The sequence below is a fragment of the Eumetopias jubatus genome, unplaced genomic scaffold (assembly GCF_037043125.1).
Source record: "Eumetopias jubatus isolate StellerSeaLion01/CBP00866 unplaced genomic scaffold, mEumJub1_p1.0 scaffold_15, whole genome shotgun sequence".
NCBI lineage: Eukaryota > Metazoa > Chordata > Mammalia > Carnivora > Otariidae > Eumetopias > Eumetopias jubatus.
Window position 1 is genome coordinate 875,520 of NW_028274821.1, and position 18,447 is coordinate 893,966.

General features: G+C 59.8%; 1 protein-coding gene across 1 annotated transcript; it reads left to right on the forward strand.

Moving 5' to 3' along the window:
* Positions 1-1,656: 1,656 nt before the first annotated feature.
* SUSD3 (sushi domain containing 3) lies at positions 1,657-17,720 on the forward strand. Its single transcript, XM_028093057.2, has 5 exons — positions 1,657-1,781; positions 12,559-12,747; positions 13,181-13,325; positions 13,910-14,065; positions 17,103-17,720. Exons 1-5 carry the CDS (start codon positions 1,694-1,696, stop codon positions 17,296-17,298), a joined length of 774 nt encoding a protein of 257 aa, XP_027948858.2. The 5' UTR covers positions 1,657-1,693; the 3' UTR covers positions 17,299-17,720.
* Positions 17,721-18,447: the final 727 nt, after the last annotated feature.

Consider the following 18,447-nt stretch of genomic DNA (forward strand, 5'->3'; position numbering starts at 1 on the left):
CATGCTTGAACACCCAGAACACACAACCAAGCCACACACTAAGAAAAATGTCTGTCTCCGACCTTGATACCATCTGTTATGGCTGAACTGTGCCCACCCCACCCCCAAAATTCAAGTGCAGGAGTCCTAACTCCCAGCACCCCAGAACATGCAGTTTGGAGACAGCATCTTTCTCCAGGTGACCAAGTTACAGTGAGGTCAAAAGGCTGACAATAATCCAGTAAGACTAGTGTTCCTACAGAAGAGGGGAAATTTGGGCACAGAGAAAGAAACCTACAAAGGGACAGCCAGCTGTGTGAAGTCTGGAATGATGCTGCCACAAGCCAAGGAACTGTGGGAAGCTGGAGAGAGGCCTGGAACAGATCCTTCCTGGCACCCTTGGAGGGGCGGCTCTGCTGACACCTGATCTTAGACTTCAGGCCCCTGGGACCCCAAGAGCACATTGCTGTTATCCTAAGGCACTCAGCCCGTGGGATCTTGTTACAGCAGCCCCAGAAAACATACACACCCTAAGTGACCAGGCTCAATTCTGCATTTTGGGCTTCTGGAAGCCATCCCGCCTCCCCCCCCCAGCCCTGTGTGCATCCCTGGAGATGGGCTGGGGGGCATTTGGAAGGGAATTCTGGGGCTCCAGGCCCCTAGCACGGTCTGGAGGGAACCCTGTGGACTCACCTGGCTTCCCAATGTGGCAAATGGGAAAGACCTGCTTGGTCAAGGGAATCGAAGAAACTCGTCATGTGTGGTTCACCGCTCTGAAGTGGGGAGCAGATATTATGGGGTGAAAGCAACCCCCCCAGGATAGGGGCATGCCCCTCACGTATTCTACTGAACTAGGAAAGCAGGTGGGGGGGGACTGCTCTGCTGGAACGCTACTCTGTGGTCCCAGGAGAACACTCACCTCTTGGCTGCCACCTGCCAGGGCCTCCAGAGCCAGTCCTCTCAATCTGGGCCACCTTCCCAGACTTCCTGAGCCAGCCACCAGACTTCTGGCTGTTCCTCAAGCTTCCAAAATATTCCAACCTCAGGACCTTTGCATCTGCTGTTCTCTCTGCTAAGGAAGCTTCCCTCTGCTAGGCAGGGCGACAAGCCTACTCAGCAGCGGCCCTGAGCCACCCAGAGCCGCCTCAGCTCCTGTGTCAATGGTAGGAGAGCCCCCCTGGGCGGTTGCCAGGGTGGTGCGGGGCGCGGCGCCTGGGTTGGGCGGCGTTTGGGAGAGGAAGGGGCGGGCCGCAGCTCCGGACCCAGGCCGGTACCACGACCCAAGGGAGTCGAGCTGGAGGGGGCGGGCCAGGAGAGGGCAGGTCCCCCGGGTGTGTAGGGGGGGCACAGCCAGAGCCCAGGGGTCTGAATCTGCTCCCAGCACCCGGAGTTCCTTAGTGAAGACCTAGGACCCCTAGCTCAGAGGGCCTGGCCTACGGTGACACAGGTGGGGTCCCCATGTGCCCCTCACGGAAGACACCTGGCCTGGGGGACCGGGGTGTTCGCAGGGGCGGGAGCCGAGGGCAAAGCCCGTGCAAGGCCGTGGAGCGAGACTTCCTGCACAGCCAGCTTGGCCCCTTGGGGGTTGGGGCTCCCGCGGGGCCGGCCCCGCCCCCAGACCCAAGGGGCGGGGCCCCTGGAGGGCGTGTCCAGGGCTGCCCCGCCCCAAGGGCTCGGGCCCCGCAGTCCCCGCAGAGCGCCGCCGAGCGCAGGGATGCCCGGGGCGGCCGCGACCCCTCGCCGCAGGGCGAGGCCGGGGGAGCGCGCAGGGGACGCGGAGCCCGCCCCGGGGAACCGCACAGGTGAGCGCTGGGGCTGCGGGCCACGAGCGGGGCTCTGCACCCATTTCACCGACAGGGAAGCTGAGAGGCGGGCGGCACGGCGGAGGCGGGGAGGGGGTGCGCACAGCGGTGGGGGCAAGAGAGCACACAGCCGGGAGAAGGGGCGCACAACCGGGTCCGGGACGGCCCCCAGCCGGGCAGCCGCCCAAGAACGAGCCTCCCCGACCCTCTCGGCCGGCCCAGCCGGCACCCCAGCAGAGCCGAAGCCCGGCTGCAGGCGGTCCGAAACCAGGCGCCGGCGCCCAGCCGCCCACCCGCCCAGGTGCGCGCCCTCTCCCGGTGCGGTGCCCTCTCCGCCGGCGCGGCCGGCTAGGTGCAGGGGAAGTCGGTGCGGCGGACGTGGGGAACCGGCCTGCCTTTGCGGGGCCGTGCTCCTGGCTGGCCCCCCAACCCCACTTCACAGGTGGGGAAACTGAGCCTGGAGAGAGAGACTGCCGGAGGTCCCGCGGCTGCCAGGCCCGGGATGAGGCCCGGGGTCTCCGGGAGGAGGGTGGGCGGGCAGTTAGCTTACTTTGTGACTGATTTCGAGAGGGTTTTGATGAGGGTTCACCGCCGTGTTTTGGCTGGGGTGTAGGACACTCCTCCGAAGGCCCGGGTTTGAAAGCTGGCTTTGCTGCATGAATGCGTCTAACGCCTAACCCTTGTAGAAGCAGAACCAGATGTCCCAGGGCCTCACTTTAGTGGACGCCCCCCCTCCCCCTTGAGCCTGAGGGTCTCTGCACACCTGCGCCCCAGGCCAGGGGCAGGATTGGGCTCTTCGCACACGTGGAAGGTGGACCTGGTGGAGCAGGCTGGCCCAGGTCACAGCCCCTGGGGACAGCCATTCAGGCCTAAAACAATGACACCTGCCACGCTGGGGGCGGGGGGGGAGGGACTGGTGGGCAGCTCCTTCTCAAATGGGGAAACTGAGGCCCGAGGAGGTAAGTTGCCAGCAGAGCAGAGGTGCTCAGCTTCGCAAGCAGGAGCTGAGACCTGCCCCTGGCTGGGTGGGGTGGGTTTATTTTCCTTGACTCCCTCCCACCCCACCCCCTCCCGAATTCGGTGCTTTGCTCCTGTTCCTGAGGACCCTGTGGCTGTGTTGCAGCACAGCCTGGGGAGCTGGATGTTGACCAGGAGAAGGAGGGACTTGCCAAGCGGAGCCTAGGACAGGGATGGCGGGCCCTGATGTTTGCATACAAAAGACCGCTGAGAACTCAGCGTGGGGAGGGCTCTCAGGGGCCAGTCCCTGCTTCTGATCAGCTACAGCTCAGCCTTCTCCCAGACCTGAGCCCTGGGGAGGGGGCGCTCCCAGTCCTTGAGTCCTTCTCCAGCATTTGGGTTGGAAGCCCCCCTCTGCCTCTGGCCTCAGTTTCCCCATGTGCTAAGTGGTGGACACTGTATACCTGCCCCCTGGCTTGCGGACAGGCCAGGCGGAGTCAGGGGGGGCCTGTGCACCCACCCTGGCCATGGTCATTCTGCTACCGGGTAACATGTCCATCCAGACTCCACCACTCCCCTGCCCCATGACCCCGGTCTCTTGAGCTCTGAAATAGGTGCCCTCTTGTCCCTGTGGGGTTGTGAAGGGATGTGTGTGGGGGTCTTTCGGAGACACTTTGGCACTCCCTAAAACATAGCAGTAGGGGGTGTTTTTCCTGCAGTCGTAGAACGGACACATTACTCTGCTTTCCTGAGGGCAGGTGTTGAAGTCCAGCTGCGTCCTGGGGTCCACGTTCTTCCCCCATCGCCCATGTGTGGCTGGTGAAGGGCCGGTGGGGGAGGCTGGCTCAGAGCAAGGGCTTAAATGATGTTGAGTGGCTGACTGGGTCCTCAGCCCACCACGGAGGCCACCCTTCCACTGCCCACAGGTCCCCGCTGGCTCTGGCCCTGGTCCCAGGGCAGCTCCAGCAACTCCCTGATGGGGGAGATTGTGTAGGAACGCAGCCTGGTAGGAGGAACACAGGGTTCCAGCAGCTGGAGGTGACCCCCCCCCCAACCTTCTGGAAGGCCTTGAAAGAGGGGCCTGGGAAGGGGGCAGCAGGAGGACCCAGGATGGCGAGGGTGTGCCCTGGGCGGCACTCCTGCGGCCCTGCCGTACAGCTGACCTGCGCCCTCTCCTTCACAGAGGAGAGACTGAGGCTCAGGGCGCGCCGTGGGCCGTGGGAATCCAAATGTGGCCTCTATTCCCCCGAGGCCAGCTCGCCCTCCTTCCAGGTGCGGGCAGAGCCTTGATGTTCTCCCCTGAGAGGGTGGGAATCAGCCTGGCTCTGCTCTGGAAGACTGTATTCCGCTGGTGTGAGCTGACCTGCCAGCCGCCAGGGGAGTCCCTGGGTGACCCAGTCTCTACCCTGGCCGAGGTCCGGGCCCGCCCTCCACGGGGAAAGGAGATGCGACCCGAGAGGGCGAGTGTCTTGCCTGAGGACACACAGCCAGGGCTGTGGGCCTCCCACATATGGCTGCCCCCCTGCTGGGGTCGTGGGGGGTCCCACCCTCCATAGAACACCTGTGTGTGTGCAGGTCACCCTTTTAAACTCTCCTCCTCAGGTTTCCCTTTCCAACTGGGGGAAACAGACTCAGAGCAAGAAGCAACCCCCCAGTGGTACAGAGACCCAGGCCCACAATAGGCTGTCCCTGCGGCCTGCCTCCCCCGTCTCCAGTGTTCCTTTGGCAGAAGTGGGAAAGGTAACTTATTTACCTGGGGCCCCCGAGGGTGAGGTCAGGGTTTGAGGGCAGCGTGGTCTCCAGGAAGGAGGATGGGAGGGGCAGAGGCCTGTGGTCCAAGGTTCCAGATAAAAGATTAACAAGAGAGGCTTGTCCTTCACCCTGCTGGCCATGCGGGCTGGGCTGGGGAAGCACCCGAGTCAGGCTCTGCTCCCCTCAGTGTGCGAGGGGGGGGTCGGGTGGAGATGCGGCCATTCGAGGGCAGGTCTGCCCTTCACTGTCCAGGGAGCCCACAGGGTTTGGTTTGGGTTTGTGTCTTCTTTGCAACAAATGCATTCACAGTGTTTTTCCTCCTTTAAGATATATTTGGGCATAGCAAAAAAGAGACAGGGAGAGGTGCCATAAAGGGCCTGAGGAACAATGCAGCAAAGGCTGAGGGGCGTGTTGGTCCAGACAGAGAAGGGCTGGGGGTGCAGCGTCCAATGACTGGGCCAGTCGCAGGCAAGAGGGTCGTCCAGGGGCCGCTGGGCATCTGAGGGACGGGAAAAGATGGCATTTGCCTCTTAGACATCAAGGGAGGGGCTGCTGGCGGGCCAGTGAGCGGGCCCGGGGGTCTCTGGGCTGGGGAGGGGTCAGTGAGGGTGTGAGCAGAGGCTGAGTTTACAGTGTCTCGGGGACACGGCTGCTGGAGCCAGCTGGCCCAGCCACCAGGCCTTGGTGACTCCTCAGGACGTCTCTGGGCGGGGGTCTTGGTAGGTGTGTCTGAATCCCCAGTAACCCTTTGGCACGTGCCACCTCCCTGCCCTGTCCCTGGCTGTGTGTTGCGAGTCCTGTGGGAAGTCTTGTGGGGACCCTGCCAGTGGACACCCTGGGGCCTTGGGTAGACATGGTGGGCCTCAGCTTCCTTGGCTGGAAAATGGGCTCAGCCAGGGAAGGGATGCAGGAGACCCTGTAGGAGCCTGGGGCTGGGAGGGTGGCAGGTGGAGGTGTCTTGGGTGCCATGGACTAGAGGGTCAGGATGAGGCAGTAAGCCCCCTCCCAGGGGACAGTTTCTGAGCTCCAGGCGCAGTTCTAAGGTTTCCGTGGGGTGGTCCTCCTCTTCTCCGTGAGCCTGGGGGCAGGTCACCCCGTTTTGCAGATGGGGACCTAGAGTCTGAGCGAGGACCTGGGTCCGGAAGACGGAGCAGAGTCTGACCCTGTGGAGAGGCCCTGAGGTTGGGGGCTGGGCACATTCCCACAGAGCAGGAGCACCCTCCTGCTCGTCCTCCGCCTCCCGTCCAGGCTCTGGGATTATGGGGGCCTGAGCTCCCAGCCTGGCCTCCTCTGCAGGACAGGCTGTGGGCAGGGCTTCTCACCCACCCCTCACTTGCCAGGATTATTTCCTCAGGCCTGTGTTTTTAAGTGTTCAAGCAGCACACTTGTGCTGGTGGTGCGGCTCCCCGTCTCTGAGGGGTACGAGCTCCCCTCACTGCCAGGAAATGCAGAGTCTGAGGCCACAGGGCTGGGGAGGGGGCCAGGACTGCTCTCAGTCTCGGAGCCTCACGGCGTGTTCACAGGGTGAGCCCCACATCCTTTTTCCTGTCTTGCATTGGGGGTGTGCCATGGAGGGTCTGCAGGTCAGCGCAGCCCCTTCCCCACCTCTGACGCCCCATATCTCCCACCTTCACGGCTCTGAGCACTTGGGGAGGAGCACTACCAGGTGGTGAAACCGAGGATGGGCATCCTGGCCCCGGAACTGGCCACAGCACAGGATGTGACTGTTGACACAGGCCCTCCCCCCACCCTGTGCACACGCCAGGGCGCGCTGTGTCCAAGATGGCAGTGGTGGTTTCCCTGCTGGGGCTATGCTGTCTGAGGCAGGCCCCCCGGCCCCTGGTCCGCTGCTGCACCTACAGGTGGGTCCCAGGCCCAGAGCAGTGGAGTGATGGGGTCACCCAGCTGGTCGGGCGGGGTGGGGCGGGTGCAGAGTTGGCTTGCTGCCTGCTTCCTGGGGCCGGCAGAGCCCGAGGGGTAGGGGTCTGGGCTGGGCCCTGGAGGGCAGAGCGGACCACCCGGTTACATGCAGCAGTGACGCTTGCTCGGGTGCTCTCCCCGGCTTGTCTCAGACATGCCGGACATGTCGCAGAGTTGAAGGGATTTGTTACCACGTCTTCCAGCTTGACCCTGACCCTGGACCTTTCATCAGCGGCTCCATCCCTGGGGCACCTGGCCTTCTTGAGAAAGTTCTAGCTGTACAGACCGGGAGGCTGGGCAGACCGCTGCGAACACCCCCAGGGCTCAGCCCCCTCCCCTCGCCGAGGGCCATGCTGGGTGGTACTGAAGGAAGCTGCTGAGCCACACAAGAATGCAGAAGTGACAGCTCTAAATTGGGGTCTGGGAAGTGTTGGGGCCCGGTGACTCTGCAGAAGGGGCCACGTGGCTGGCCTGTGGCTGCCGCGCTCTATCTACCCGGTTCCAAACTGCCCTGCCCGGAAGGTCAGCATGAGTCCAGGTCCAGGGATCCTGGTGGGGGCCGCTGACTCTGGGCATCCTTCCATTCATTCGTGACTACATTGATTCCCTCCCCCATGGCCGTCTTCGGGGCAGAGCTTGGTCAGTTAAGAGCTGACTCTGGATTCAGAGTGTGCATCCCTCTGGGTAGCCCCAGGCCAGTGAGCGTGAGTGGGAAGCGTCCAGGTCAGGGCACAGGGCAGGTGCTGTGTCCGCGCCCTTCCACCCCCTGCCCACCCTGGTAGGCTAGTCTTTTTAATATTGGCCAAGCTAACAGGCCAAAAACAATACCTCGCATTTTAAATTTGCATTTCTTTGACTGACAGAAGTATTTTCTTGAAATTGTGTAGGAGCTTTATTGAGATGTAATTCATATTCCATATGATTCACCCATTTGAAGTACACGATATTTAATGTGTGCAGCTTGGTGGCTCACGGTACATTTGCAGATCTGGGCAGCCCTCACCACGGTCCGCTTTAGAACACTTTCATCACCCCAGAAAGAAGCCGTGCATGCCGTAGCCGTCTCTTCCCCGCCCCTGGCTAATCCGCTTTCCTTCTGAGGATTGGCCTCTTCCGGGTGGTTCACAGAAATGCAGTCAGACCACGTGAGGTTTTGTGGCCGCTTGGCCACACGGTAGGTCAGTGCCTCTCTCCTTTGATATTCCAAGTGTGGCTTGTACCATATGCCATTTATCCGTTCATCAGTTGGCGGACACGAGGGCGGTTTCTCCGTTTCGGCTGTTGTGAATAACGCTGCCGGGAACATGTGTGTACAAGTCTGGGGGGATGCGTTTTCATCTCTCCGTTCGGTAGCCGGGCGGGGCGTTGCGGCATCACGCGCTGACTCTCCGTGTGAGCGCTGGGTACCTGCCAGGGCCGCCGCCCGCTACCTTTCCGCCTGCCGCGCGCGAGGCTCCGGGTTCTGCACATCCCTGCTACACCTGTCACCCTCTGTCTCATGTACGGGTGCTTGTGGATGTGATGCAGTCCCTCCCTGACCTGATTAGCGCTTTCCTGAAGGCGAAGGGTGCTGAGCATCTTTCCATGGGCCACTGGTCTATCTTTAGAGAAATGTCCATCCAGATCCTTTGCCCATTTTTAAATTTGGTTCCCTTTTATAATTCAGTATAATAATTTTTTAGGGGCGCCTGGGTGGCTCGGTTGGTTGGGCGTCTGCCTTCGGCTCAGGTCATGATCTCAGAGTCCTGGGATCGAGCCCCGCATCGGGCTCCCTGCTCCGCGGGGAGTCTGCTTCTCCCTCTGCCCCTCCCCCTGCTTGTGCTCTCTCTCTCTCTCTCTGTCTCTCTCTCTCTCTCTCTGAGAAGTAAATAAATAAAGTCTTTAAAAAACTTAATCATAATTTTTGCATTCTGAATACAATCCCCTTACCAGAGGTGTGATTGGCAAACGTTCTCTCGGGCTCCGGGGCTTGTCTTTTTACTTCTCGATCCTGTCCTTTGAAGCACAAACGTTTTTCATTTCGATCAAGTCTCGTTTATCTGTTTTTCGCTTTTGTTGTTTGTCTTTTGGTGTCATATCTGAGAAATCATTGCCTGATCCAAGGTCAGGAAGATTTATCCCTCTGCCTTCTCAGAGTTAGCTCTTATATTTAGGTCTGTGAGTCACTGCATGTTAGTTCGTGTACGGTGTGAGCAGAGAGCCGGCTCTACTGAGCACGTGGGTATCGTCCCGGCACCGGTTGCAGGAGCACTGTTCCCGTTCCACTGAGTTGTCTTGGAACGCTTTTCGAAACTTGCTTCGCTGTAAATATGAGTTTATTTCTGGGCTCTCAGTTCTGCGCCATTGGCCTCGATGTCTGTCCCTTTGTCACTGTAGCTTTGCGGAAAGTTGTGAAATAGGAAACTGTGAGTCCTCCAACTTTGTTCTTTTTCAAGATAGTTTTTGTGTGGACTCCATCTGCAAGTCTTTGTGAATTTTGGGACTGGCCTGTTGGTTTCTGGAGGGGCGGCAGCCGGTACTCCGGTAGAGGCCGTGTTGTGTGTGCAGGTGAGCGGAGGCCGGCGTCGGTCCCCTCGGAGTCCATCTCCCGGTCCACAGGGGCGGGCGGCTTCCCCTTTGTTCAGGACCTTTATTTCCGCCAACAATGTCTTAGAGTTTCCAGGGTTTAAGTTTTGCCCTTCTTTTGTTCAGTTTATCCTATGTAAGTAAGTGGGATTGCCGTCTCCGCCTCACATCCAGGCTGTTCACGGCCGCTGTGCTGAAATACGACGGATTTCCATGTGTCGGTCTTGTCTCCTGCGGCCCTGTGGGAATTGCTTATTACTTTCTGCAGGTTTTTACTAGATTCCTGGGGATTTTTCTAGATCCAAGATCATGTCATTGGATGGTGAAGTTTTGCTTCTTCCTTTCCAATGTGAATGCCTTTTATCTTTTTTTAACTCATTGCCCTGCCCCTGGTTCTTAAGACATTTGTTTTTCTGTTCTGATTGACCCGTACTTTTCTGTTGTGACTTTGGACCCTGTTGTTGATGCGTAAGTGTGGAGACACCCCCTGCTATGCTGCTGCGTTACTTCCGGGCCCCTCCCGGTGGCATCCGCCACCTCCGCAAGCTCGGTGTCCTCGCAGAAAAGTGGGAATAAGTACTCCTCCCCGCTGTCCTCTGGGGTGCTTATGAGTGCTGCTCCAGGCCAGGAGTGAGGATCCTTTCTGACCGGAACATTCTATGAGAGCTGCATTGCTGGTGGTGGTGGTGACGCTGGTGATGGACACCTGCACATGGGGAGGCCCAGCACTGTCCAGCCTTGCTGTGCCTCAGTTTCCCCATCTGTGAGGGAGTGAGGGACTGCCCTGCTCACGGGCACAAAGCACCCATTAGGTGCCCAGTGTCGTCTGAGCTGATCCGGGAGTCAGCACCCCCCCACAAAGTGCACAAAGCATAAGGCCCCCGGCTCACATTTTCCTCCACATTGCAGCCTGTGGGCCCCCCTCCAGGTTCCCGGTAGGGCTGAGCACTTGCAGCCTGGCAGAGCACAGCCAGGCACCGTCCCTCAAGATCACTGTGCACAGCCAGGGGTCAGGCAGCCACGCTCCTGCTGTTTTCCTGGCGAGGGGGGAGGCCTGGCTCTGCCCCACACAGGGCCGATGCTCAGGCCACTGCCCCCTTCGCAGCCTCGCCCTCACAGCGTGACAACGGGTGGCCTGGCCTTCCCCTGCAGGGGGCTGGTTATGCGCAGACATGTGACACACTGTGTGGGGTGTGTGCGTGTGCAGCTGTGGTCCTTCTGAGAAACAGCCACTGCCCTGGCCCATCCTGGGTGTGCTCTGCCCTTACAGCCTGTGTGAAGTGGGGTGCTGAGGGGGGGCACTCCAGCTCCCTGCAGATGTCCTGGGTATAGATTTTAAAAGCACAGTCCACAGGGTTTGCTGGTGAATTAGCCGTGGATTGAGAAAAAGAGTCAGGGAGGGCTCTAAGTTTTGGGGCTGGAGCAAGTGAAGGAGGAAGGCCTGGTGCTAAAGTCAGAACACGGGGAAAGCCACGTGATGAGCAGGCTGGGGAGTGGAGGAGCTTGGCGGGTCATAGCATGCCAAGTGGACCACAGAACGTCATGCCTGGCGCCTCCCCCGGGCATTGTCCTGAGCAGAGAAGCTGGACACAAAGGATATGTGGCTGGGTGCATGTGTGTCTGTGTGCACATGTATGTTTGTGCATGTGTGTCTCTGTGTGCACGTGTGTCTCTGGGCACATACATGTCTGTGTATGCACGTCTGTGCACATGCATGTTTGTGTATGTGTGTCTCTGTGCGCACATGTGTGTCTGTGGGCATGCACGTCCGCGCACGTGTGTTTGTGCACATGTGTGTCTCTGAGCACATACGTGTCTGTGCACACATATGTTTGTGCATGTGTGTCTCTGCACGCATGTGTGTCTGTGTGTACATGTATGTGTGTGCACGTGTGTCTCTGGGCACATGTGTGTCTCTGCCTGTGCACGTGTGTGCATGTGTGTGTCTTGCACACATGTATCTGTGCACACCGTGTGTGCACGTGTGTGTCTCTGCACGTGTGTATCTGTGTGTACTGTGTGTGCATGTGTTTGTCTTGCATACATGTGTATCTTGCATACATGTGTGTCTCTGCACATGTGTGTCTGTGTGCACACGTGTGTGTTGAGAAGCTGGCCTGGAGACACCTTGCCTGGTTCTGAATCCCTGCCCTGTGACCTCGGGAAGTGACTTAACCACTCTGTGCCTCGGTTTGCTGACCTGTCAGGCGGGGAGAATGGCAGCTCCCCAGGAAGGTGCTGTGCAGATTGATGTGTTAATGCATGTAAGGTGTGGGTTCAGCGTCCCACACGCAGTAGGCTCCAGGGAAGTGCCAGCTATTGTCGTTGTGGTTATTTTATACAAGTGCTGTGATTGCTGCTTCATTCAGCCTGTCTCTGTGCCCTCACGTAGGCCAGCATGGTGGCATTTGTTGCCAGGATGTGCCTGGATTCCCTGTCCCGGCTCCACAGCAGGGCACATGGTGGTTTCCAACCCTCCACTCTTCTGCTTACGCTTGGGAGTGAACATCCTGGTATAGAAATCCTGGCTGCAGATTCGTCCTCTTTCCTTTGGCTAAATTCTTGGATGATACACACAACACAAGGCTCTTAACATTTTCCCAGACTTGTCCAGGGAGGTTTGGATCTGCACCCACCCGCTGAGTCCCAGAGCGGGCGTTTCCAGCCTCAGGACCTTCGCCCCAGATCTTTTTTCTCTTCCTTTTTAGCAGCGTGAGGGGGGAAGACTAGCTCTCCCCAGCACTGCGAGGACTAGTGTTCTTTCCTGCGCTCGGCTCCTTGCATTTCCTCTGTGAGGGGCTGCATCCCGCATCAGCCGTTCCTGTTCACAGGGATGTTCCGTTTGTGTGGGTGTGTGCGATCACACACGGGTTGAACCTTTGTCCTCTGTTCTCCAAATATCTTTCCCTGTTTCTTCCATTATTGGAAGTTTTCTGTTTACTCTTCACACTGTCCACGTCTCCCTCCCTTTTTTCTGGACTCCGCCTTCAGAGCTATGCTTAGATGCTAATTATGTGCCGTTGAGCCTTGAACATCACAAGGGGTCAGGGGCGCTGACACCCACGCAGCTGCTATTCAGGTATAACTTCAGACTCCCCCAAAACTTTACCACTGCTGGCTCCTGGTGACCGAAGCCTCACCGATCACACCAACAGTCACTAGACACATAGCTGGTGTGTTAGATGTGTTATGTACTGTGTTCTTACAATAAAGGGAGCGGGAGAGAAGCAAACAACATTGGGAAAGTCGCAAGTAAGGGAAATACGCGGACAGTTCTGTCCTGTAAAAAGTCCCGTGTCAAGTGGACCCGAGCCGTTCAAACTGTGTTCAAGGGTCGCCTGAATTTGCCTTTATTGTCTTCTGACACAAAGTTCAACACCGTGGTCTTTGGAACCTCTAGAGTTCGCTTACTTTGGGGGATCCGCTCTGTGTCTATCTCTGGGCCACTGGCCAGATGGCTGCCACGCCCAGTAGTCTGGGCCATGGGACCTTCTCTGGAGCGTCACGTGGCTGGCAGGGCTCCTGCCCACCCTCCGCCCACCAGGATGGGTCCTCACGCCATCTCTCCTCTTTTCTTTCCTAGGCACGTGCACACGTGTGTGGCCACCCCCGCGGGGCACCCTCCAAGTCCTCCGTGGCAATGGCACTTCTGTGGGGACCGTCATCGTGTTCCACTGCCCCTCAGGCCACCAGATGGTTGGGTCCGGCCTCCTGACCTGTGCCTGGAAGGGCAGTGTCGCCGAGTGGTCTTCAGTGACCCCCGTGTGCAAATGTGAGGCCTGCTCCCCCCAGCCTTTGAGCCCTTCCCGAAAGTCACCTAGCCTTTGAGCCCTTCCGGAAAGTCACCTGAGACGGCCCATAGGCTCCGAGAGGGTTGTGCCGGCTTGTGACCTTGTGGAAGCATGCCATGGGCTGTGTGCAGGCATCTGGGGCCCAGGCTTCAGTGTGTGGGAACCAGGGACCACCACTGACCTCGCTGTCAGAGCTGTTTCCAGTGTGCCGCTGTGAACTCCTACACACCCTCTAAAACCCTGCCCGAACACCCCTTTCTTAGAGGGCAGTGTTCCCTGATAACCCCACCCCGACAACACTCTGCACAGAACTTTGCCCCCACCACCAGCTCCCTGCCTTCCCCCGCAATGGGATGGGGCTTGCCGAGGGCCTCGGCAAGCCCCACACAGGAGGTGGCCTTGTGTCTCCTGCAGCCGTGCCGCCGTACGAGACCTTTGGCTTCAAGGTGGCTGTGATCGCCTCCATCGTCAGCTGCGCCATCATCCTGCTCATGTCCATGGCCTTCTTCACCTGCTGCCTCATGAAGTGCATGAAGAGGAGTGAGCAGCCATCCGACAGGTACGCTGGCCCCTGTGGCCTCTACCCCTCCCTGCTGCCGGAGCTGAGGACAGAGGCTCTACACAGGCACCTGCTGTCTGTGCTGGGGCCTCCTGCGGGTGTGTGGGGACGCGGGGGCTGCCCTGGCTACTCCGGGAGCTGAGCTACAGGCGCTGCCCCGTGGCATCCGGGGTCTCGGCATCCCGCGGCTCACGGAGCCTCATGGCCGTGGAAGATCTTTCCTGACCGGGCTGTGCACGCGGGGCTGGTCTGGTTCTCCCTCAGTCTGGGCCAGCTTGCGGCTTGCGCCCCACTGTGCCAGGCGAGCAGGGCTGACCGGCGATGGTGAGTTTTTGCCGGCGGCTGGAAGGCTGACCCACCACCACTTTCCTTCTTCACTGTAACGTAGCTTTTTCTGTATGTTTCTTACTATAAAATATTTACAACGTGCAAGCTGCCATCTTCACCCTGTGTGAGTGTGTGATTCGGAGCTCAGTGTTCGGCTTCCATTGGCGCCATCCATCTCTAGAGCTTCTGGCCACAGCAGCAGAGCCGCCCCGCAGAGGTTTTGGTGTTCTGAGCGTCCTTCCCCGATCTCTCCCCAGGGCGACCCAGCTGTGGCTCCAGCTGAGAGCCGGGGACTTGGAGACGGTGCCGGCGGCCTACCTTGGCCTCAAGGGCCTGAACAACAGCAACAGTGGCGGCAGCAGGGAGCCGGGGGTCTGGCCTGGCCAGGCACATGACAACTACAGTTTTACCACGTGCGCATGGGGGCGGCGAGGGGGGCACCGGGGCGAGGCCGGGGGGGCTGGCCCGGTGAGGACACTGCCACCCCACGCGCTGCTCTGGCTCACCTGGGCCTCAGGTCTCACCCCTGCGCCGGCGGCCGGTGGTCCTTCTAGCCCTGGGTCCAGGCCCCGCACCTGAGGCCTTTATCCTGGGAATTCAAACCTGCAGAGACGTGAGCTCCCTTCCCGAGGACCCCGCAGGGCTCGCTGTCTCTCCCTGTCCTGTCTCTCACACTTCCTGCACATGTGCACACACTTTCTGAGCCGTTATAAGGTCGTTCTCTTACGTCCCGTTCTCTGACTCAGGGAGTCCAGTCGAGGCGGCACGTGGGCTGCAGAGAGAGCACCTCCCAGTGTCGCTAGCTTTGAGCATGTGCCCTCTGACCCCGATGACAAGTGGCACCGGCGGCTGGGGCCTCTGTGTGCCGTAAATGGCACAGCCGTTTGTCTTTGGTGGCATTGCCTTTTGCGGGCTCTGGGCCTGTGGTCCCACAGAGACCGTGTCCTGGGCCGCCAGGCTTCCTCACGGCCACACTCGGGCTGCTTCTCTGCAAGGTGCCCCGTGGCGGCGCGGGTGCGGATCACAGACACCGGTCGGGCTGGCACCCCATGGGCACGCAGACTGGGGTCTCTGCGAGGGGCCACTCTGCTGCCCCTACGACCTCTGACCTGTGGCCTCGGGGTCCAGGGATGTTCCAGCCGGAACCAGTTATTGCCCTGGGGGTGACAGAAGCAGAGGGAATAGTGTAATGGGCCTCCTGCCCACCTGCCATGCTCATGGTCTCTGTCCCCGGGCTCCAACCCTTGCTTGGCGGGAGCCGCCCCATGCCCTAATCCTACCTGCTTTCAGCACGTACCTCCAGTGCTTCCCGTGCTGTGGCCCAGGGCCTGCTGCTCCTCCAAGGAAGGGGTGGAGGGCAGCACTCAGAAACAGGGCTGGCTGCCCTTTCCCTCTGCCCGCTTCCACCTGATGGCCATGCTGCATTCTGGCTGCTCAGCCCTTAGTGTCTTCTCTCCAACAGCGAGGGTCTCAGTAGTGCTGGGCTGGGCCGGGGGGAGGGCCCTGTGAGTGCCAGCCATCACCGTTCTTCCTGCTCTTTTGCCTGAGGCACACATGAGGACACTGAGGCTCAGGAGGTGGCGCCGCACGTGGGCTGGGCATGGCTGTCTGGTCCTGTGTCTGCGTGCCACGTGCTGTGCTTGTGGGAAGGGATCAATTTCCTGTCCCCTCCCTGGAGCTCCAGATGCACCTTAGGTCACGCAGTAGGCGTACATCACGGTGGTTCAGCAGAGACGCTGCCTTGAGCCCTTTCCACCGCCGTGCCACGCCATGTTGCCCTGGCACCTGAGGCCCCCCGGGCTTCACCCCAAATGCTCCACCCACTGCACTCATGTTTGGGTGAATGTCTGCTTACATCGAGTGGTTTTTCTTTTCCAAGACGACATTTGGGGCTATCCTAGAAATGGCCTGTTGGGGCCAAATTGTCTGGATGCTTTTCTCTGCACGTTCTTTCTCCCAGAGCACAGCTGGGTCCTGTCTCCGAGTGTCCTGATCTGTTGTCCGCTTGCTTACTCAGCGGGTGCCGGCTTCCCGCTCACGGGCACCGCCTCGGTTAACGCTGAGGAAGAGCATCCCCCACACCTTTGGTGCCGCTGGCATTGCTGGCTTTATTGTGGGCTCCTCTGCTGAGTGACCGGCTGCTGACCGGTCAGTTCTGGGGGCTCTGTGAGCCTGTGCAAGAGGACCTCACCCACCCGCTGCAAGAGCCTTCCTTCTAGCTCCAGCCGTGCTACACGGTCTTGGCTAGCGCATCCCCTTCTCCAAAAGCCATATCCCCTCGGCAGGTTTCAGAGCTTTTTGGTCACTCCCTGCCGGTGGCGCCTTCTGGTTACAGACCTGTGACAGACTGTCCTGTGTCCCGGCTGGGGAGCACGCCGGTGCAGTGGGGGAGGAATGGCTGCCTCTCGTATGTGCCCTCCTGGGCAAGGCCCCGGTGCCTGGTGGCTCCCACTGCGGGTGGTAAAATCGTCTCTAGGAGGTGGGGTGTGCCCTTGACCTTGCCTCTGCTTCCTGGATGCTTCCTGGCTCTCTCACCATGCCAGACACTCTTCTAACCTTGGGGGGTGGGGGGTGCGCTGTTTTCATCCCATTTTAAGAAGGCTGTCCAGAATCACACACAACTACTAAGTGTAAAGCTGGGTTTGAACTAAGGCTGTCCATAGACTTGCCTGCTAAGCAGTCTTTCCTCTCCACTAATTAATTAATTGATTCATTTACTCGTTGAACTAAGGGATAACTTCTTAATTCCTACTATTTCCTAGAGCTTTTCTGAGAATTAGGTGTGGGTGGGAGCAGAGATCGGGGGGGCCTTCCTGGAGGAGGTGATGCCTGAGGTGAACAGACTGGGAGAGCCTGCATTGTGGGGGTAGGAGAGAGACAGCATCTTAAGCTGGGGGTGGTGCACAGGCTGCAGGGAGCAGTGGCCAGTGTGTGCAGGAGAGGGGCCCGGTGGGTGGGGGCAGGGTCTCACCAGCCTGCAGAATGGGTTCCTTTGTGGGTTGGGGTGGCATGCCCAAGGGAACTGAAGATGCAGACAGTGGGCGATCTGGGCCCAGACCACCAGAGGACAGCCTGACAGGAGCAAGGGTGTCTTCCTAGACATTCCTAGGACCCCTGTGTCCCTTCTCTGCCCGGGGCAACCAGGCCAGGCAAGGAAGTCTGGCCCCTGGGGTTTATGCACACTCTGAGTGAGCCCCCTTCCTCAGCACCACCCCAAGAAGTCCCTTCCCACCTTGGAAGGTGGGCATGCTGCTTCTTGGACCATGTACCTCGTACAGGTGCGGGGTCTGAGGCCCAGGCAGGGGCACCAGTGGAGGGACCTCCTCAGGCTCAGGGCAGTTCTGAGCCTGCCCCAAGCCCACGGAAGGCCAGGCCCCATGGGCCCGTCATGGGGTCAAGGTTATACCGGGTCCCTGCTCTTCTCCCAAGCCTTGCTTTTTCTTCCTGCAGGGACCTGGGTGAGGGCACCAGAGAGCTGGCTGGCGTGGCCCGCAGCATGGACAAGGACCCCTGGACCACCAGTTGTCCTGCGGGCTCACCCCATGCCCAGGTGATGGTGCACACAGCGGACCTGGGGGGTGCCCCGCCTGCCTCCTGGCCCACTGCAGGAATGTCCAGACAGCACATGGCCTACGTCCCGGGGTGACTGAGGCAGAGTCCGGAGGCTGCCCTCCACACGGGGAGGACCAGGCCCACCCCACCACCCAGCCACCTACATCTCGACCTGTGTCCAGCTTGCGATGGGTCAGTGAAACCAGCTTCCGGATTTAGGGATCCCTCAGGGAGCGGAGCTGGGGACTCCAGAGGGGTGTCCCGTCCCAGGGGAGCCCAGCTGGAGCAGCTGTCATAGATCGGCACCCTTGCAGCCACCACTGAGGTTCTGGAACAACATGCAGCACCCCCGCCCCCGCCAGCTGGCTCCTTTAAAAAGACTGGGGGACGTTTTAGCAAATCTCATTTTGCATTGTGGAGAGGGAGCAGGGACCCGGCTGGGTCGCTGCATCTGTTCCCTGCAAGTAGCCACGAGGGGAGAGGGGTGTGAAATAAACAATTCTAACACTGGAAAAACGAAGGTAAAAATCGCTGTCTCGATTTCCGATGTCTCTGTAACAGAACGTCAAGCAGGTTTTCCTCGAGGTGTGAAACAGCTCCCTTATCGCTCCGGGCTTGCAGGCTCTGCTGGGCAGAGCAGCTGGCCAGGGGCTGGCACCGGGCCACGTGGAGGCCCGCCGGTGCACACAGCCAGGAGCCACAGCCGTTGGCAGAGGCCTCGCTGGTGGTGGTCGTCTCCGTGGCCTGGGTGTCGCTGACCCTGGTAGCCGGTGTCCATGATGAGAGTCCTGAGTGCAAGCCTTGCCGTTCAGGGGCCTGGGAAGTCATGCCGGGTCACGGCCGCTGCTTTCCACCTACCGAGGGGGGCGGCTGGACTCCCCTTCTGCGTGGCAGGAGGACCAGGCAGGGGTGGACACCTTCAAAGCCATCCTGGTGTCCCCCCAACCCACAGCTGCCCAACCCCAGTCTTGTCAAAGCAGTTCCATGACAGGCTGCCCTGCGGCCTTGATCCCAGAGGGGGACGACGATGCTGTCGCAAACGGCCCTTCCTTATGGGGCTTGAGCAAGTCCGCCGAGGCTCTGAGTTCTCCCTGTCTCTCTTCAGGCCCTCTGCAGCCCTAGCGCTTGTCAGGATGGGGTGGTGGGAGGCCTGCTATCAGGGTTTGGGGGTGCCTGCAAGGGGAGGCAGCCGTTTGGAGCTCAGCACACCCTCCTCTCAGCCTCAGACTGTGGGCTCTGGCTT